At 48.1% G+C, this 22,316-nt stretch overlaps 1 protein-coding gene across 1 annotated transcript; it reads left to right on the top strand.

The window, feature by feature from the left end:
- The first annotated feature begins 445 nt into the window (after window positions 1-445).
- Window positions 446-4,307, top strand: LOC109747099 (probable glucuronosyltransferase Os03g0287800). The gene is made up of 3 exons (XM_020306187.4): window positions 446-1,335; window positions 2,754-3,012; window positions 3,911-4,307. Exons 1-3 carry the CDS (start codon window positions 680-682, stop codon window positions 4,058-4,060), a joined length of 1,065 nt encoding a protein of 354 aa, XP_020161776.1. The 5' UTR covers window positions 446-679; the 3' UTR covers window positions 4,061-4,307.
- Window positions 4,308-22,316: the final 18,009 nt, after the last annotated feature.

Below are 22,316 nucleotides of genomic sequence, written 5' to 3'. Positions count from 1 at the left end.
CTTGGAGCTTATAGATGTCGCGGCCAAGTTTCAAAACAGAAAAATAGAAAATATATCCAGCATTGGTAGTATTGTTTCGAACATCTCATCAAAATAATGATGATGGTCAAACCATATCTACATTTGGATACATGGTGCGGCCATTCCTATGCTTGAAGATAGAAATTAGAAATCTACATTAATGTTGAGAGAGGGAAATGCTGTAGTGCGGCTTGATTTTGGTAGTGCGTGAGAGCATTGTTGCTAATGTGCCAACAATCCATTCATCAGCTAGACTGCATTCGTCTGATATCCATCCGACGGTCGAAAATAGCTTGGTGCGCCCGTGCATATAGATTTCGATGTAGTTGGGGCAGTGTGCGCATTAGTGCGTCACTCGCCGGCACGCCACCTAATCATGATAGCGGCGTCCCGGAGAAGGGAGAGGGCGTTGGTGGCGCTCCCCGCTCGTGCCGCTTCCTCCCTCTGCCTCCGCTGCCCGCCACCTCCCGCCCTTTTTAAACCCACCTCCACTGCCAAATTTGCGTCCGCCACTACCGCCGCTGCCTAACCAGGCTACAATCAGGCAGCCGCGCTAGCTTCTGGCTACGACACGGCACGGCGCGACGCGAGGCTCTCGAGAGCGCGAGGGAGATCGTCGTCTGCTGCGGCTAGGGAGGCGTCGGTGGTGGTCTGCTTCATGGGCTCCGCCATGGACCACGTTGGCGCCGCAGGCGGGAGGGCCAAGAAGGCATCCGGCGGCTCGCAGCTGTGGAAGAAGGCGCTGCTGCATTCCAGCCTCTGCTTCGTCATGGGCTTCTTCACGGGCTTCGCGCCCTCCTCCGTCTCCGACTGGCGGTCCGTCGCGCCCGCCGGGGTGGGGAGCAGCCACATGGCGAAGACGCCGCAAGTGATCGCGTCGGGCGCAGCCATGGACCGGAGCCTGTTGGCGCGGGACGCGGCCGCAAGAATCGGGGGTGTCCCGCGGCCTCTCCTGGTGGTCGTGACGACCACCGAGTCGACGCCTACGGCGGCCGGCGAGCGGGCGGCGATGCTGACCAGGATGGCGCACACCCTGCGGCTCGTGCCGCCGCCGCTGCTGTGGCTGGTGGTGGAGGCCGCCCCCGACGTGCCGGCGACGGCGAAGCTGCTGCGCGACACGGGGATCCTCTACCGCCACCTGACGTACAAGGAGAACTTCACGGCCGCCGAGGTCGCCGCGGGCAAGGAGCGCCACCACCAGCGCAACACCGCGCTGGAGCACATCGAGCGGCACCGCCTCGCCGCCATCGTCCACTTCGCCGGCCTCGGCGACGTGTACGAGCTGCGCTTTTTCGACCAGCTCCGGCAGATCAGGTACCGTCCAGTCCGTTCCTCAGCCCTTGCATTCTCCCTCCCTCGCGTCCTCCCAGCAGCAAAGTGAAAGAAGATCTTTCACTCGAGCAAAACAAGAAAAACTTTTGCCTTGTGTTGGTGCGCGCGGACGGTCACGCGGCGAGGTACGCAGCTAGCGAGCAAAGCGCTCACGCTCGCAGGGCTAGTTGCAAGCAACTTTGTCAGGTTGCCCCGAGGGCTACAGCTCACGCACCGCCTGGACGACCTCCGGCCCAGGGCTAGTTTAATCGCCGGCGACGATCCAATTATCATCCGGGCCATGTGATATGAGGAGGCCGCTCACCCTCCCCATTAAAGGGTCGTTTTTTATCTCTCTGCTCCCATTCTTTTCCCCTGCCAGGCCTGCGCTGTACCACTTGGGATGGATCTCCCCTCTCTAGTCAGTCAGGCTGGAGCAGAGCAAGCGGTTCATTGCTTTGTGTTATTTTACTAGGACGGCGACGTAACGGTCTTGTTCCGTCCTGGGTGCCAATGGCAGGCATCAGGAAGGGGCGTTGTTGTTGCGTAGGAGACGCCCAAATGTGTCGGTAGAATGATTGGCACCCCTCAACCAACGGTGCGGGTGAGCGGTGTCCTTCCTCCCCGCGGGCCTGACAGGGAAACATGAGCGCGGGGAGCTCCTGCCGGACGTTGCACGGCTGCTAACTGTCAAACTGGGAGTACTCGCAATCACGGCAGACGCCTTGCATGTTCTATTCGGGGTCGAGGAATCCGAGCCAGTACTACGTACGTACACGGCACGGGTTTCTCGCTGTTATTTCCAGGCTGACTGGTCTTGTTCAGTTCGCCAAAAAGGAAAGGGAAGAGTGATCTTCGTCAGATCAGTTCTACTATTGTCTTGTTGGTTCTGATTCTTGACCCTCTGCAGTTTCACCCGTCGGTTACTCGGTTTACTCCTATTTTGGAAATATTCGTAGTATCTGCAGCATCGCTCCCGTCGTGTTAGATTGATTAGCAATCTCCTGCATTAGTGGCATTAGTGTCTGTAACACGCCAGTAGTACTTCTCCGAGTATATATATACGGGTACTTATATAGTATGTCCAATCTGCATTTCAGCATACTCCAAACTGCTGTCAGAAATTGACGTCTAGCATAGTTAGGCAGAAAAAAAAAGTGTTTCTACGAATTAATGCTTCAGAAACTGCATGCCAGCCATTTCGATCTGCGCGATAAGACATGCTTAATCACCAGTACAAGTACCATATTTAGCAAGCCACTAATTTGCCGTCGCGGCAGCATGACATGGACACACTACTTACCAGCATCTTTTCAAGCTTTTCGGCACATGCGCGCCGTTTCCACCATCTAAATATTGTAGGTATCTAATCCAAATCTCTAACGCGAGAATCTGTTGCTTTTACGCAAAATCTTTTGCAGTACATTCGGTGCGTGGCCGGTGGCGAGGATGTCGCGGAACGAGCGGAAGGTGGTCATCCAGGGCCCTGCGTGCAGCTCGTCCAAGGTCCTCGGTTGGTTCTCCAGGGACCTGATGAGCAACGGCACCGCCGGCACGGGCGGCGGCACGGCTGCGACGTCGCCAGAGATCGACGTCCACGGCTTCGCCTTCAACAGCTCCGTGCTCTGGGACCCCGAGCGCTGGGGCCGCTACCCGACCTCCGAGCCCGACAAGTCCCAGGTCAGCCAACCATCGACCCTTCATTGCGCAGTACAGTACAGTACACATCGCAGTAGCAGTAGCACACTGCTTGCTTCCTCGTTCCTCGGCCGGCCGGCCGGCTCGATCGGCGTGGCCATGCATGCATGCACGCCCGGAACTAGCAGCAAGCATTCATATGGCCTTTCGCGCGGCACAGCGATGTCGCGGAGGCAATCTTCCGCCATGAAAGCGGCGTCTCGCCCTGTCTGCTAGCTAGCCAGCTCTGTTCGTGCATGTGGTACAGGTGGGGTTGGAAGGCCTCGACGCCTCGTGGCCCATCTGTCCCACCTTTTCCGGTCAAATTCAACTTGTGACGCGTCCTTCAATTCCGCATAAACATCGGTGGAGGCCCTCCTTCGTTTCATCAGGAAATTTGCAAAAAAAATTGGCGCGGGCGTCGGTCGGTACACCGAAGCTGCGGCAATCGACAAAACGGGTCGAATCCGTGAGGATCTGGAAATGGCAATGCAAATGCCAAATCGCGGGGGGCTTATCTTTAATTTAATCCGGTGCGGTGCGAGTGGCATGATTTGGTGGGGAGGGGCCCCGGCCGTGGGGATGAGTAGGATTTGGTGCAAGGCAAGACACGCTCGGTGTTGGTGGTTGCCCACAGCACCAGCAGTACTGCCGTAGTACCCCTGGCTAATAGCTAATGCCGTTCTTGAGAAAACCAGGGCTTCTTTTAGGTGTGCAGCTGACTGTTTCACCTGTCATGAATCTAACCACTAAAGCACCCCCTCTCGCTAGTTGCTGCGATCAATCATGAGAGGCCGTTACAGCATGTTTCCATCTCTGTAATGCGATGATGCCAGACGACCTATGATGATTTTTCGCTTTTGCCAGAGCTAACATGTTTTCTTGTATCATTGTTTCGCAGGACTCGATGAGGTTTGTGCAGCAAGTGGTGTCGGAGGATTATAGCAAGGTGAAGGGCATCCCTCAAGATTGCCTGGAGATCATGGTGTGGGGCGTCGACACGACGCCGACGCCGGCCCCGATCTTCCTCGCAACAAACTCCGGGGAATAAGAGGAGGTAGAAGGGAGAGTGGTAGAAGAGATCATCGGATCCAAGAGCCGAACAAGCTGCTGCCTATACTGTACATGCAAGGGTCGCACCAGTAAGGTGTTGATGCTCCTACTAGCTGCAAACATAAGAACTTTTTTGGTTTTCGTTATAGGGGATGGATCGGCAAGTATCCTCCCGGGCAATATCGTCGTATTGTACATCGTACTTACCTTTTCTTTTCTCTTCAACAAACTGTGATATATGCATACTTTTTTTTCTTTTCTTTTCTCTTTTTTTCTTTTGTTTTTGTTTCAAGAGGTTTAGGTGATTACATGACACCCCTTGAACTGTCTCTAAAGAATGAAATGAACAGAAGGCAAGGCACGTACAAGCTGAAGATATACCTTTTGCTCTCTACATTTTTCTTTACAAAAGGGGGATCTGTTAGGATGATCTCAACCGTGTGGGCCCAACGGCCCACCGGGCCCTTAGATCCGCGCCCTGATCGGGGGCGCTCAACTCACTATGGTTGACGGGCCCCTGTCACCTGCACTATATATAAAGAGGTGGGGTCGGCGGTTCGGAGGAAGAGGTTCGTCGCGACACCGTACACCCCACCTACATCCCCTACCGATCTAGGGTTAGTGCAGTGCTGACGGGAAGCACCGCCACCACTACCCTCTGCCATCTCCAGCACCGGCGCCATGGCCGGCACCGGGAGCTCCTCGAGCCACATGGAAAAGGTAATACCTATCACCACTACCGGAATCCCCATGCCCACTGGATCAACAGATCCTATCAATGGTATCAGCCCAGGTTGGCGTTTTGGATTTTCGGTAGCAACAGAAATCCTCCCCTCCCCAAAGAACCCTAGAACAGGGCAAAGAAAAATTCCTCTCCGGAGAAAGTAGCGCCGCCGTTATGGCCGCGCCGTTCCTCTCGATCCGGACGGGCATCGACACGCCGAGCCATCCGGAAGAAGAACCACCGGAGTTAGCCCAAGGGCTCGCCGGAAAAGGAGAAGGGGGCACCGCAGCCAAACCGCTCGACGGCGGCGCGCTCACCGCGAGGTGGACGCGCAGCCGGCGAGGGGGAAGGCCACGGCGCCGCCGTCGAAACCTCCGCCGCAGTTGTCGTCCAGATCGAAAAAGAGGAGGCGCTGGTGGTGGAGACACAGAGGAGAGGACAGGAGGAAAAGGGGGGAGGAGAGGGTGGCGCGCGCAGCGCGGTGGCTTCAGGTCGCCGTCGCCGGCGGCCAGACTTAGCTCGCCGGTGGCCTCGGGCCCCGGCTGCGGAGACAGATCGGAGGACGGCCCAGCCCTCTCTGCAACAGGAAAGAGAAGGGGAACAGGAGGAAAGAGAAGCGGCCAGGCTCGCGCGGTGGTGGACGCCGTTGCCGGCGACTGGCGCGACCGGACCGACCGGCAGAACCGCCGTTGTGGAGACGAACAACGAGAGGGAGTGAGCGGCGCGTGCGGGGGGGAATGAGCTAGGGTTTTCCCCCCGACGGCTGAGAGGCGTTTTGATCGCCCGAGTCGTCCGCTGGTCCGTCGGATGGAATCCAACGGCCAGGAGCACTTGATGGCTGCCCTACGGGCCTTATGGGCCGTTACAGAGGCGGCAGCTAGGCTGCGCTTGCCTGGGCCATCGGGCTGAAAGTGGCAAGGCTGGCAGTAGCGCGCGCCTCACAGGTCGTGGGCCGGTTTTTGCCTCGCGCGTCAGGCCGAGGCTGTAGCTACGCTGTACTTTTCTTTTTTGTTTTTTGTCCACTTTTTTGGGCAGATTTCACATAGTATTTTCTATTCAAATAAAATTCAAAGAAAGTTTGTTTAGAAAATAGAAAAAGTAAACAGAAAAGTTTCTGAAAATGAAAATAGAAAATTTTAAGAAAAAGAAATGTTCATGAATTTTACAAAGAAAATTAAAAAGTTCATGATTTTTTATTTGGTCAAAGAAAAGTTTCTGTAAAGAGAAAAAAAAGTTCATGAATTTTATTCATATCTTCCACTGTGAAAGATTAAATTGTTGCTTCTCTAATTCAATTTTGAACCAATCGGTTAAAATTGCTTAGAGAGTAAAAGAGTACAGAATTGTTTGTGAATAGAATACTGTAAAGTTTCCGCTGCAAAGTAAAAGTTTTATTCTTCAAATTAAATTGGAACCAACGGGAAAATATAATTGGAAGAACTGTTCTTAGCCATGTTTTTCCCCTGTGACAAAAGAAAGATATTTGTTTTAAAGTGAAAATATGGTATTGTTATTTTCTGACCAACGTTGATGATAACAGTATTATAATTCTATGAGTCCTATGTTCAAAGCTTAAATCTCTGATAAATTTTGTATGAAAGTGATCAATTTTCAGAGAACAGATAAAGATCAAGAAATGCTCTTGAGCTAGAGAAATGTATATTTCTTATTCCCGCTGCAATAAAGTTGATGATGATTATTATTTCTTAGCAAAGTTGTTTAATAGAAATACTATCATCACATTGTTTATGAGTTATATGCATTATTTCCATTTCCGCCCAACGGTGATATGGAATTAATGTAGAAGGATGGTGTTTTATTCTAATTCTGCCACAACGGTAATTTAGAATATAAAAAGAAAGTTTTAAAAAGTTTAATGTGCATATTTTTTTAACCAGACCAACGTAGGGTTATTTTTTTATGCTCATTATTGTTGATTATTGGCTAAGTTTTCTCAAACTAAAAGTTTTCCATGCTTTCATTCGTGAAAGCGAATGTCTGGGTACTTGTGACCCGAAAGATGACCAAGAAAGGTCATAACGTGAGAGAGTATGTTCTCTCTAAAGAATGGCTTCAAAAGAAAAGAAATAGATCATTGAGAGTCTTGGTTGACGAATGTCTTTCATGTATTCTATATGAAGAAGATTTTTCAGTCAACACGATTTGAGATGAAACAAGCAACATGCGTGTTTAATTTGACCAACGTCGGATTAAGCATGTGTGTCAAAGAGCGTTCGGATTTATTTCTGAATTTCATGATTGCATATGCAGTCAAAAGAGCCAATTCTGGCATTTATGTTCCTTACAAGGAATTACCCGCATAGCGGGAAAAGAGGATTATGATAAAACCCGCATGGCGGGGAAAGTCTGGGAAAATACCTGCGTAACTGGGTAAAGTTGACATAGTATTATGTCAAAAATCCTATATGGCAGGAGAAATTTTGGCAAAGAACTTATCCTGTATGACAGGAGAAAGGTATGATGAATCATGTGCGTTTAATGTGTCCCACTCTGGGAGAAAAGTATGGAGTAGCTATTATGCTTTCCTAGTATCGACCGTACACCTTATGTGTAATGATCATTAAGCACTCAATAAATCCAAAGAGAATAAAAGTTACAGACGAACCTAAAGATCAGAATGATATGCAAGTGTGACTTGCAAAAGTACTAATGATCAAGAACTCTGTTGAGTTTCTGGAATGGAATGAGGGAAAAGTACTCCCATACCAGTTAACAGATAACTTCATTTCGCATGAAGTAGTTAGATGAATGAAATACATAATCAAAGTTTCCTCAATTCACAAGAGTTATGAATGGTTTTCGAAATTGTGGCAGAAAAGTTCTTGCCACATTTCGAGGGGGAGAAGATACCGTGATGAACATTATGCATCTAAAGTGTTCCATTAATGAAGAATGTGATCGTCTGTGGGAGTACGACGGTCATAATAATACCCCTAAAGAAAAGAAATAGTTGTATCCCTAGATTTTTCACAGTTTCGAAAGCAGACTAAGGAATACTAAGACGATGCTTAAAAGTGCCATAAAGAAGAAAGTTTTAACAGAATAAACCCAAATAATAGAGTTTAAAGATACCCCATTTTTTAGTAAAGATGGAGTAATCTGGGGGAGCATGGTATGAAAATACCTAAGACTCGAATAGATTGTATCTGGGGGAGCATGTTGTATGACTTATACAACACCTGTTGTTAGCCCCATAAAGGAGGAATGAGTAAACATGGATCTTGTGATACAGGTCCTGTAATACCTATTGCTTCTTGGAGATGAAAGACTATAGGATTAATTTGCCTGTTGGTGGCACATCATGATCGACATCATGATCTGAGTTACATCAGATGAAAGTAAAGAACACGAGGGATACTTCTTCAAGAAGTCTTTTGTGGACTAGAGCAAGTCTCTAGACAGTGGCATTTAAAGTTAGAAGAATCAGATGTTTTTTTGGGTTAAAGAAAATGAGAAGACAATTGTATTCATGCAAACTTATAGAACGGGAAATTCATTTCCTAATCCTGTGCATGTGCATGACGTCCTACTTGCTAATGGTGATGTCAATCTACTGCAGCAGGAGAAAAGAAGTTCTTGTTCTCAAAGTTCAAAAGAATGTTCTCAGTAGAGTGACTCTCGTTATAATTATTGAGATTCACCAAGAAAAAAAGGGGTATTAGGAGTGTCGCATGAGCATACTTTGGAAAGTCTCTAAAAGTATGCATGTGAGAAAACCTACGCTTGTTCTTATAGTAAAGGGTAATGATTTTGGGAACTTTAGTGTTCCAAGAGTCAATGTGAAATAGACCAAATGAATATGGTACCATATGCTTCAGCTGTTGGAAGCTTTATGAATGCAAAAGTGTAACATTACCGTGGCATAGTTCACATATCCGGGTTGTTTTGGCAATGTCCAGTACATATTTAAATTGATGGAATGGAGTCAAAAATATCGGCCTCATGCTGAAAGAAACAAGTGCTCTCAAAAGGTTGTGAGTACAAAGATAAAAACTTGTGAAATGTACAGCGAAATCCACAATTGTCGTTGACCTTCACATTAGGAGTTTTTGTGTGGAAGAAAACTCTATAGAATGAATCATTTATCATCAATGTGATGCAAATATAAAGTATAGCATGATATGAGGCTGAGGGACAGGCAAAATCGTTATGGAAACCTGTACCCGGAGTTGATAATGGTTGACAGCAGCGATAACCATTTAAGTAATTCACTCCTATGACAACGAGTCAAGTGTGGTGCCAAACACATTGACACAAAGTTGTACGTTGTTGAGAAAGGTCCGGAATTATGTTGAAATGCTTGGAGCATAAAAGCAACAAACAAGTTTTTGCAGATCTGCTTATTAAAGGCTTACCGCCCAGTGTGTTTGGAGAACACACAGTCGACATGGGTTTTATGGTATAGTCTAAAATTTCCGGACAATAAAAGGGCCCAAGGTTAAAGAATTTGTTTCAAAATTGAGAGGTATGTTGTGGCTGTCTGATTCTATCGGCAATTGAGCTGTGACGATGAAACATGTTCTATGTACTGATCTGTTATGAAACGAGTAAAGTAAAAGTATAAGGTCAAAAGTAAAAGTTGAGATCAAGGGGGAGAATGTTAGGATGATCTCAACCGTGTGGGCCCAACGGCCCACCGGGCCCTTAGATCCGCGCCCTGATCGGGGGCGCTCAACCCACTATGGTTGACGGGCCCCTGTCACCTGCACTATATATAAAGAGGTGGGGTCGGCGGCTCGGAGGAAGAGGTTCGTCGTGACACCGTACACCCCACCTACATCCCCTACCGATCTAGGGTTAGTGCAGTGCTGACGGGAAGCACCGCCACCACTACCCTCTGCCATCTCCAGCACCGGCGCATGGCCGGCACCGGGAGCTCCTCGAGCCACATGGAAAAGGTAAACCTATCACCACTACCGGAATCCCCATGCCCACTGGATTAACAGATCCTATCAGGATCATCCCTGGCCTCTGCGTCATTACAATGCACACCGGCCATTTTTCTTGCCTACGGGAGTGCTTGAACTGAAGTTACCAAAGAATGTCGAATTCTCATAGGGGGATTGAACAAGCATGCTTGAGGAACACACAAACCTAGACCACGTACCCTGCCCTATGTGGTCACCGGCCGGAACCATTCATTAAGACACAAGGGTCTCGATCGAGCAGCTTCCTTGCTGTTGGCGCGTCCCGATCGTGCGCAAGAATCCATTAGGTTAAGCCGGTTCTTGAGGATAATGAAATGCAATGGTGGCCAGTGGAGTAGACAACTCCTTTTTGAAAAGGGAAGCTTCGAACAGTCTACCTGCAATCGGAATCAGCATGTGCCCCTGAAGCGACGCATGTCTCTCGTTTGAACACCAACCATTGTGTAACGTAGCTAGTCATGTGGTAGGGTTTGCGCAATAATTTGCACCTGTTCTATGGCCATATTTTCCAGGCCTTCTCCTTTGCCTCGTGCATGCTGTTGGTGATTTGTACGAGCTTGTTGTTAGGTTATCATCTGCAGCGCCTAAACTAAGCTGTGTGCAGTGTCGTGCATGGACCAAGGAAACACTTTTTCTTTAGCCCCACAGGGACCAAGGAGACTGCACCACAGGAAACAACCGTTCCATGTCAGATAAACACAAAACAGCAACGCATTGTACTACTCCCTCTGTAAAGAAATATAAGAGCATCTAGATCACTATTTTAATGATCTTAATGCTCTTATATTTATTTACGTAGGGAGTACTATCTAGAGTATTTTCCTCTCTGGTTTGCTAAAAATTGTTTTCGCGGCAGGATTTAGTTCATCTGGAGTCTGAATCTCCATTGCTGACAAGCTGCTACGTATGCGATAGTCTGAACTGAACTCTGGACATCTCGGTCTTGTGTGGCTAATTGAAGCTATGTTTACATGCAATGAAGCTTAGATGGTGTGCAAACATGCCATTGACAAACGGACGAGTTCTTAATGAGGGTTATAGTTTCACGCTGCACATGGCATGTTTCGTTGCTTGCTTTACACATGGGAATATGGGATGGTTTTCAGCAAAAAGGACGCACAATCTCAACTCCCCTTTCTCACTAACAGAAGCCCGCATAAGGTCATGTATACAGGGCATGAAAACATGATGACATGTTTGCGTCTGTACTGGTTACAGAAAATAGGCTTCGAAGTTGAAACTTGAACACGGACCTCGGTCCAATAGAATGATGTAAGAGCATCTCCAATAAAAGATGTATATTTGGAGATGTAAAAGTAGGTGTTGTATAATTTGCATCTTCAAAAAAGTCTCCCAACTTTAAAAGATAAATATTTGGTGATGTAAAACTAATGCATTTGAAGATGTAAAACTAGTTCAGCCACTACATCATTTCAAACATATTTAAAACATAACAAGTTTATTTGAAACAAATATAGTTCTTAACATAATTAAACATAGTTCAAACTACTACTACTACGAGTCTACTCGTCGTCGCTCTTGAACTGCTCTCAGAACTCGTCTTTGATGGGATCGTCGCACTCGTCCTCCTCCTCCGAGTCATCCCAGTCCGACGAGTCGGACTCGACGGGAATCACCGCCAAGGGGCCGGCCTCCTCCTCCTTCACCCCCTTCTTCTTCTGCTCGGCCTCGCCATCGCCGCATCGTCACTATCGCCGGGAGGAACGAGAATCGCCGGCTTATTCTTCTCCTCCTCCTCCTTGTCCATCCACCGAATGGTAATATTCTTCCGCCCGATGAACTCCGCGTCTGCCCGGGATTCGCTCTCCGAGAAGTTCATCTCATGCCTCGGCTGGCCGAAACGCTACGCTGCGACGTCGTACGCACGCGCGGCCACGTCGGCGGACTCGAACACGCCGATCCAGTAGCAATAGCCACCGCATTGGAACTCCATGTCAAAGTTCTAGGACGGCTTTTGCCGCACCCCGAAGAAGCCGGTCTTGCTCTTCGAGATTTTCGTCGACGGCATGGCGGTGGCCGAGCGACGAGGAGCGGGGTGGTGCCCGAGTGTCGAGCTTCAAATGCAGCGGCGGGAACTTGAATCGTGCGGCGGATTGCCAGTGGCGGGAGAAGCTCGAATCGGGCGGCGACGTGGCGGCTGATACGTCTCCAACGTATCTATAATTATTAATTATTTCATACAATTATATTATCAATCATGGATGCCTTATATGTTATTTTATAACATTTTTGGGACCTAACCTATTAACCCAGTGCCTAGTGTCAGTTGCTGATTTCTGCTTGTTTTTTACGTTCCAGAAAATCAATACCAAACGGAGTCCAAACGCTACGAAACTTTTTGACGATTTTTTTTCTAGACATAAGAGACCCTACAAGCTCCAGGAGGAGGCCAGAGCACAAACAAGCAGACGGCAAGGCGCGCCCTATTACCTTGTGGGCCCCACATGGCTTCATCTGACCTAATTCCACTTCTTCCGCCGCCGCAAGCTTCTGTTCTTTCGCGATCCCATCTGGAGGCCTTTTTCGGTAATCTGTGGAAGGGGGAATCGATCACGGAGGGCTTCCACATCATCCTTGCTACCTTCCAATGATGCGTGAGTAGTTTACCGTAGACCTATGAGTCCATAGCTAGTAGCTAGATGGCTTCTTCGCTCTCGTTGATCTTCAATACAATGTTCTTCTCGATCTTCTTGGAGTTCTATCCTATGTAATCTTCTTTTGCGGTGTGTTTGTTGGGATCCGATGAATTGTGGGTTTATGATTGGATTATTCATTGAAAGTAAATGAGTCTTTTTTGAACTTTATTATGCATGATTGTTATAGCTTTGTATTTCTTTCCGATTATCCGTTTGGTTTGGCCAACTAGATTGATTTATCTTCAGCGGGAGAGGTGCTTTGTAATAGGTCTAATCTTCCGGTGCTCTATATCCCAGTGACAGAAGGGGACAAGACACGTATTTGTATTTTTGTCATTAAGGGTAAAATGACGGGGTTTATTCATATTGATTGGGTTTACTTTGTCTACATCATGTCATCTTGCTTAAGGTGTTACTCTGTTTTTCATGAACGTAATACTATAGATGCATGCTGGATAGTGGTCAATTGGTGGAGTAATAGTAGTAGATGCAAGCAGGAGTCAGTCTACTTGTCTCGAACGTGATGCCTATTTACATGATCATTGACGTGAATACATCATAGATATGCACTTTTCTATCAATTGCCCAACAGTAATTTGTTCACCCAACTATGTTATGTGTTCAAGAGAGAAGCCTCTAATGAAAACTATGGCCCCTGGGTCTACTTTAATTATATTATAAAAACCAAATATGTTTTGCTGCAATTTATGAAGGAAATATGCCCTAGAGGCAATAATAAAGTTGTTATTTTATATTTCCTTATTCATGATAAAGGTTTATTATTCATGCTAGATTTGTATTGATCGGAAACCTTAATACATGTGTGAATACATAAACAAACACCGTGTCCCTAGTGAGCCTCTACTAGACTAGCTCGTTGATCAAATATGGTTAAGGTTTCCTAACCATGGACATGAGTTGTCATTTGATAATGGGATCACATCATTAGGAGAATGATGTGATGGACAAGACTCATCCGTTAGCTTAGCATAATGATCGTTCAGTTTTATTGCTATTGCTTTCTTCATGTCAAATACATATTCCTTCGACTATGAGATTATGCAACTCTCGGATACCAGAGGAATGCCTTGTGTGCTATCAAACGTCACAATGTAACTGGGTGATTATAAAGATGCTCTACAGGTATCTCTGAAGCTGTTTGTTGAGTTGGCATAGATCGAGATTAGGATTTTTCACTCCGAATATCGGAGAGGTATCTCTGGGCCCTCTTGGTAATACACATCATAAGCTTGCAAGCAAACGACTAAGGAGTTAGTCACGAGGTGATGTATTAGGAAACAAGTAAAGAGACTTGCCGGTAACAAGATTGAACTAGGTATGAAGATACCGACGATCGAATCTCGGGCAAGTAACATACCGATGGACAAAGGGAATTGTGTATGTTGTCATAACGGTTCGACCGATAAAGATCTTCATAGAATATGTAGGAGCCAATATGGCATCCAGGTTCCGCTATTGGTTATTAACCGGAGAGGTGTCTCGGTCATGTCTACATAGTTCTCGAACCCGTAGGGTCCGCACGCTTAACGTTCGATAACGATATAGTATTATATGAGTTACTTGATTTGGTGACTGAATGTTGTTCGGAGTCCTGGATGAGATCACGGACGTGATGAGGAGTCTCGAAATGGTCGAGACATAAAGATTGATATATAGGACGATGATATTCGGACACCGGAAGTGTTTCGGGGGGTACCGGGTACTTATCGGGTCACCAGAAGGGGTTCCGGACACCCCTGGCAAAAGATGTGGGCCTTATGGGCCAAGAGGGGACGCACCAGCCACAAGGGGCTGGTGCGCCCCCCATATGGGCCGGCCTAAGGAGTATAAGGAAAGGGGGGAAGGGAAAGGTAAGTGTGGATTAGGATTCCCACTTCCTTCCCTCTCGCCCCCTCTTTGCTTCCCCCTTCGATAAACATGGTAGGGGGGCGCAGCCAAGGGCAGGAGCCCAAGTAGGGTTCGGACCTACTTGGGGCGCCCCTTGGCCTCTCCCATCTCCCTCCCACCTATATATATGAGGAGGGGCGCCTAGCACACCCCAGACAATTGCCTAGCCGTGTGCGGCGCCCCCTCCACCGTTTACACCCCTGGTCATATTTTTGTAGTGCTTAGGCGAAGCCCTGCGGAGATCACTTCACCATCACCATCACCATGCTGTCGTGCTGACGGAACTCATCTACTACCTCGATGTCTTGCTGGATCAAGAAGCCGAGGGACGTCACCGAGCTGAACGTGTGCAGAACGCGGAGGTACCATGCGTTTGGTACTTGATCGGTTGAAGCGCGAAGAAGTCCGACTACATCAACCGTGCTTTGAAACGCTTCCGCTTACGGTCTACGAGGGTACGTATACACACTCTTCCCCTCGTTGTTTTGCATCTCCATGGATAGATCATTGCCTGTGCTTAGATTTTTTTTGTTTTCCATGCAATGATTCCCAAACAGTGGCATCATGAGTCAGGTCTATGCGTAGATGATATGCACGAGTAGAACACAAAGAGTTGTGGGTGGTGATAGCCATACTTCTTACCACCAATGTCTTATTTTGATTCGGCGGTATTGTGGGATGAAGCGGCCTGGACCAACCTTACATGTCCACGCACATGAGACCGGTTCCAGCGACTGACATGCAACTATTTTTGCATAAAGGTGGCTGGCGGGTGTCTGTTTCTCATATTTTAGTTGAACCGAATTTGACTGCGGCCGGTCCTTGAAGAAGGTTAAAACAGCAAACTTCACGAAACACTGTTGTGGTTTTATGCGTAGGTAAGAATGGTTCTTGCTAGAAGCCCGTAGCAGCCACGTACAACTTGCAACAACAAAGTAGAGGACGTTTAACTTGTTTTTGTAGGGCATGTTGTGATGTGATATGTGTTGGGGAACGTAGTAATTTCCAAAAATTTCCTACGCACACGCAAGATCATGGTGATGCATAGCAACGAGAGGGGAGAGTGTTGTCCACGTACCCTCGTAGACCGAAAGCGGAAGCGTTATGACAACGCGGTTGATGTAGTTGTACGTCTTCACGATCGACCGATCCTAGTACCGAAAGTACGGCACCTCCGCGATCTGCACACGTTCGGCTCGGTGACGTCCCACGAACTCACGATCCAGCAGAGTGTCGAGGGAGATCTTCGTCAGCACGATGACGTGATGACGGTGATGATGAAGCTACCGGCGCAGGGCTTCGCCTAAGCACTACGACGATATGACCGAGGTGGATTATGGTGGAGGGGGGCACCGCACACGGCTAAGAGATCAATGATCAACTTGTGTGTTCTAGGGTGCCCCCTGCCCCCGTATATAAAGGAGCAAGGGGGAGGCCGGCCGGCCCTTGGGGCACGCCAAGGAGGGGGAGGAGTCCTCCTCCTAGTAGGAGTAGGACTCCCCCTTTCCTAGTCCAACTAGGAGGAGGAAGGGGATGGAAGGAGAGGGAGAGGAGAAGGAAAGGGGGGGCGCGCCCCCCTCCCTAGTCCAATTCGGACTCCCTATAGGGAGGGGGCGTGGCTGCCCTTGTGGGCTGCCTCCCTTCTTCCCTATGGCCCATGTAGGCCCAATAGTTCCCCCGGGGTTTCCGATAACCCCCCGGCACTCCGATAATTATCCGGTGACCCCCGGAACTCATCCGGTGTCCGAATATAGTCATCCAATATATCAATCTTTATGTCTCGACCATTTCAAGACTCCTCTTCATGTCCGTGATCACATCCGGGACTCCAAACTATCTTCGGTACATCAAAACACATAAACTCATAATACCGATCGTCACCGAACGTTAAGCGTGCGAACCCTACGGGTTCGAGAAGTACGTAGACATGACCGAGACACGTCTCCGGTCAATAACCAATAGTGGAACCTGGATGTTCATATTGGCTCCCACATATTCTACGAAGATCTTTATCGATCAAACCGCATAACAACATACATTGTTCCCTTTGTCATCGGTATGTTACTTGCCCGAGATTCGATCGTCGGTATCTCAATACCTAGTTCAATCTCGTTACCGGCAAGTCTCTTTACTCGTTCCGTAATGCATCATCCCGCAACTAACTCATTAGTCACATTGCTTGCAAGGCTTATAGTGATGTGCATTACCGAGAGGGCCCAGAGATACCTCTCCGACAATTGGAGTGACAAATCCTAATCTCGATCTATGCCAACTCAACAAGTACCATCAGCGACACCTGTAGAGCACCTTTATAATCACCCAGTTACGTTGTGACGTTTGGTAGCACACAAAGTGTTCCTCCGGTATTCGGGAGTTGCATAATCTCATAGTCATAGGAACATGTATAAGTCATGAAGAAAGCAATAGCAACATACTAAACGATCAAGTGCTAAGCTAACGGAATGGGTCAAGTCAATCACATCATTCTCTAATGATGTGATGCCGTTAATCAAATGACAACTCATGTCTATGGCTAGGAAACTTAACCATCTTTGATTCAACGAGCTAGTCAAGTAGAGGCATACTAGTGACACTCTGTTTGTCTATGTATTCACACATGTACTAAGTTTCCGGTTAATACAATTCTAGCATGAATAATAAACATTTGTCATGATATAAGGAAATAAATAATAACTTTATTATTGCCTCTAGGGCATATTTCCTTCAGTCTCCCACTTGCACTAGAGTCAATAATCTAGTTCACATCGCCATGTGATTTAACACCAATAGTTCACATCACCATGTGATTAACACCCATAGTTCACATTGCCATGTGACCAACACTCAAAGGGTTTACTAGAGTCAGTAATCTAGTTCACATCGCCATGTGATTAACACTCAAAGAGTACTAAGGTGTGATCATGTTTTGCTTGTGAGAGAAGTAGTCAACGGGTCTGCCGAATTCACATCCGTATGTATTTTGCAAATTTCTATGTCTACAATTCTCTGCACGGAGCTACTTTAGCTAATTTCTCCCACTTTCAATATGTATCCGGATTGTGACTTAGAGTCATCCAGATCGGTGTCAAAGCTTGCATCGACGTAACTCTTTACGACGAACTCTTTATCACCTCCATAACCGAGAAATATTTCCTTAGTCCTCTAAGGATATTTTTGACTGCTGTCCAGTGATCTACTCCTAGATTAAAATTGTACTTCCTTGTCAAACTCAGGGCAGGGTATACAATAGGTCTGGTACATAGCATGGCATTCTTTATAGAACCTATGGCTGAGGCATAGGGAATGACTTTCATTCTCTCTCTATCTTCTGCCGTGGTCGGGCTTTGAGTCTTACTCAACTTCACACCTTTGCAACACATGCAAGAACTCTTTCTTTGACTGTTCCATTTTGAACTACTTCAAAAACTTGTCAAGGTATGTACTCATTGGAAAAACTTATCAAGTGTCTTGATCTATCTCTATAGATCTTGATGCTTAATATGTAAGCAGCTTCACCGAGGTCTTTCTTTGAAAAACTCCTTTCAAACACTCCTTTATGCTTTCTAGAAAATTCTACATCATTTCTGATCGACAATATGTCCTTTATATATACTTATCAGAAAGGTTGTAGTGCTCCCACTCACTTGCTTGTAAATACAGGCTTCTCCAAAAGTCTGTATAAAACCATATGCTTTGATCACACTATCAAAGCGTATATTCCAACTCCGAGAGGCTTGCACCAGTCCATAAATGTATTGCTGGAGCTTGCACACTTTGTTAGCACCTTTTGGATCGACAAAACCTTCTTGTTGTATCATATACAACTCTTCTTTAAGATATCCATTGAGGAATGTAGTTTTGACATCCATTTGCCAGATTTGATAAAATGTGGCAATTGCTAACGTGATTCGGACAGACTTAAGCATCGCTATGAGTGAGAAAATCTTATCGTAGTCAACACCTTGAACTTGTTGAAAACTTTTTTTGACAATTCGAGCTTTGTAGATAGTAACACTACTATCAGCGTTCGTCTTCCTATTGAAGATCCATTTATTCTCAATGGCTTGCTGATCATCGGGCAAGTCAATCAAAGTCCATACTTTGTTCTCATACATGGATCCCATCTCAGATTTCATGGCCTCAAGCCATTTCATGGAATCTGGGCTCATCATCGCTTCCTCATAGTTCGTAGGTTCGTCATGGTCTAGTAACATGACATCCAGAACAGGATTACCGTACCATTCTGGTGCGGATCTTACTCTGGTTGACCTATGAGGTTCGGTAGTAACTTGATCAGAAGTTTCATGATCATCATCATTAGCTTCCTCACTAATTGGTGAGGAATCACTGGAACTGATTTTTGTGGTGAACTACTTTCCAATTCGGGAGAAGATACAATTACCTCATCAAGTTCTACTTTCCTCCCACTGACTTCTTTCGAGAGAAACTCCTTCTCTAGAAAGGATCCATTCTTAGCAACGAATATCTTGCCTGATCTGTTATAGAAGGTGTACCCAACAGTCTCCTTTGGGAATCCTATGAAGACACATTTCTCCGATTTGGGTTTGAGCTTATCATGTTAAAGCTTTTTCACATAAGCATCGCAGCCCCAAACTTTAAGAAACGACAACTTTGGTTTCTTGCCAAACCACAGTTCATATGGTGTCATCTCAACGGATTTAGATGGTGCCCTATTTAACGTGAATGTATCTGTCTCTAATGCATAACCCCAAAAACGATAGCAGAAAATCGGTAAGAGACATCATTGTCGGTGTACAAAATCAGGGGTCCCTTTTTGTACCTGTCGTGGAATTGTCACGGCAGATGTCCTCGTGCAAGGACTTAGTCGTGGAGCCATCGCAGCTAGGAAGCTTAAAGGGGTTAAGCGGGACAAGGAACACGCGGGTTATACTGGTTCGGCCCCTTACGGTGAAGGTAAAAGCCTACGTCCAGTTGAGGTGGTATTACTTAGGGTTTCGGTTACCGGGGAGCTTAATCGCTATGCCTGGCTCTCGATCTATTGTCTCTCGTCCTGAACCGCCGCCGGGTTGTCCCTTTATATAGAGAGGTTGACGCCCAGCGGCTCTCAGAGTCCCGACCGGCTTATAACAGTATCCGGCTCGGACTCTTAACTACTCTTGCCTTACATTACAAGTCTTGCCATAACGGCGGTTTATCACTACGGGCCTTAAGCCGCCTCCGGGTCTTAAGCCCACTATTGATCCGCCATCCTCAGGCTTGGTACTGGGCTTCACGAGATGATCCTTATGACGTAACCCGGCCCATCCTGGGCGGGTGACTCTAATGGTTATATCCTCAACAGTACCCCTTTACTTTTACGCGGGCAGTCGCAGCCCCACGCCCCTAGCCACGATTGGCGGGGTAGAGGAAGCAAAGGCACAAGAAAGCCAGAGCAACGCCAAGCCAGAAACACAAAGAGCAGAAGGGCAAGGCGAACTCCCCCGGCAAGGCCCTTGCCGGGGCGACCTCCACAGCCCCGGCAAGAGCCTTGCCGGGGCAACTTACCCAACACCGGCAGGGCTGCCACCCTTGAGCCTGAGAGTTCCAAAGCCCTCAAACACATTGGAACCAAAGCTCGAGAGGCGCCTCCGTGGTGTCATGCAGATCTTTGTGAAGACCAAAAACATACAAGACTAGATGAGAATCAGAAGACGGAGATCCTCGGCGAGATCCTTGCCGAGGATACCCACGAGACCCCCCGGCAAGACCCTTGCCGGGGACGCCCACGACGCCGTGGCAAGACCCTTGCTGGGGCCCCGGCAAGACCCTTACCGAAGACATCCGCGGGGCCGTAGCGAGGCCCACACCAGCCAAGACTCCACCGTCGTTCCCATGCAGCTGCCAGCCCACCAACTAGGCGAGCACCTGCGTGGCGACGTGCGGCCTCTAGGCCAACTCAGCAAGCACCTGCGTGGTGACATGCAGATCTTCGTGAAGACTCTGCCACCGGGCCAACTTAGCAACCAGCCAGCCAGCGTGGCACTACACGCCTCGTCGGCTTGGACGCGCGTCGAAGCCAGGCGAGGCGGCGAAAGCTAGGACGAGCTTCCTTGCCGTCCCCAATAAAGCAAGAAGGGCACGTCGGCAGCGCATTAAATGTGTTTGTCCTACGGCGCCAGTAGATAGACTCGGCTACTGTACAACTTTCCACCTCCTGTGTGCCACTGTGGCAGCCCCTTTTAACTATAAAAGGAGGCCCGCGGCGTACTGAGGAAGGATTCGGACTTTTTTGGACCCTGCACGCCTTGTAGCTAGTCCAAGAACACCAGATAAATAGGAACCAGCAGGAGTAGGGTATTACGCATAACTTGCGGCCCGAACCTGGATAATCCCCCTGCGTTGATCTCTCAATCCCGCTCTTTCCACAGCCCCGCGCCCGCCAACCGTAGCAAAAGGGATTCCTCGTGATCCCGTAGGTGTCGTTTCCCCCGACATCTTTGGCGCGCCAGGTAGGGGGCACAAGCTGTGAAAATCCAGTTTGGAGGTTAGCACACTGACTTCATCATCACCATGCCCCCCAAGAAAAAGGGGATCACAGCGATCGGCTCGTCCGGGGCCGGCCGCTCGCGCCAGCATGACCAGGCGGCCGGGTGGCCATGGATGGGGCCGGAGACATGGCCCGTGAGCATCCACGGCATTCTGGCGATCGGAGTCAGGTGAGCGGCGTCGTCCGAATCCGCGACGACAAACCACGCGCCACTGGGTCCGGGGGCGGGGCCGTGCTACCCACGGCCGGTGTAGCAGCCTCTATGGCACCCCAGCTGGCGCCCGCGCCGCACCCTTCCCAGGCCGCGTGTAACGCCCACGATGCGGCTATATCTCCCACGTGTCGAGGCACGACTTAGAGGCATAACCGCATTGTAGGTATTGTCGCAAGAAGGGTCATCTTCACACAATCCCATGTAATGAACAAGAATGGCATAACGAGAGTTGGCTTACAATCGCCACTTCACACAATACATAAATTAATTCATACATCATCCAGAATCCACACATAGACCGACTACGGTCAAATCCAAATGAAAATAAGATAACCCCAAATGCTAGATCCCCGATCGTCCCAACTGGGCTCCACTACTGATCATCAGGAAACGAAACATAGTAACGACCACGTTCCTCATTGAACTCCCACTTGAGCTCGGTTGCGTCATCTGCACTGGTATCGTCGGCACCTGCAACTGTTTTGGTAGAATCTGTGAGTCAGGAGGACTCAGCAATCTCACACCCGCGAGATCAAGACTATTTAAGCTTATAGGAAAGGATGGGGTAATGAGGTGGAGCTGCAGCAAGCACTAAGCATATATGGTGGCTAAAATACGCAAATAAGAGCGAGAAAAGGAGCAACGCAACGGTCGCGAAGCTAGAAATGATCAAGAAGTGATCCTGAAACTACTTACGTTCATGCATAACTCAAACTGTGTTCACTTCCCGGACCCTGCCGGAAAGAGACCATCACGGCTACACACGCGGTTGATGTATTTTAATTAAGTCAAGTGACAAGTTGTCTACAACCGGACATTAACAAATTCCCATCTGCCTCATAACCGTGGGCACGGCTTTCGAAAGATAATACCCTGCAGGGGTGTTCCAACTTAGCCCATTATAAGCTCTCACGGTCAACGAAGGATAAACCTTCTCCCGGGAAGACCCGATCAGTCTCGGAATCCCGGTTTACAAGACATTTCGACAATGTTAAAACAAGACCAGCAAAGCCGCCCGATGTGCCGACAAATCCCGATAGGAGCTGCACATATCTCGTTCTCAGGGCACACCGGATAAGTCAAGCTACGAGTAAAACCAGCCCTCAAGTTGCCCCGAGGTGGCCCCGCAGGTTGCTCGGTTCGGACCAACACTCGAAGGAGCACTGGCCCGGGGGGGGGGGGGGTTAAATAAAGATGACCCTCGGGCTCGCGAAAACCCAAGGGAAAAAGGCTTAGGTAGGCAAATGTAAAACCAAGGTTGGGCCTTGCTGGAGGAGTTTCAACCAAAGCGAAC

The sequence above is a fragment of the Aegilops tauschii genome, chromosome 4, assembly GCF_002575655.3.
Source record: "Aegilops tauschii subsp. strangulata cultivar AL8/78 chromosome 4, Aet v6.0, whole genome shotgun sequence".
NCBI classification, from domain to species: Eukaryota; Viridiplantae; Streptophyta; class Magnoliopsida; order Poales; family Poaceae; genus Aegilops; species Aegilops tauschii.
The sequence above is the reverse complement of the archived record's forward strand: the minus strand, read 5'-3'. Positions and strand labels throughout refer to the sequence as shown.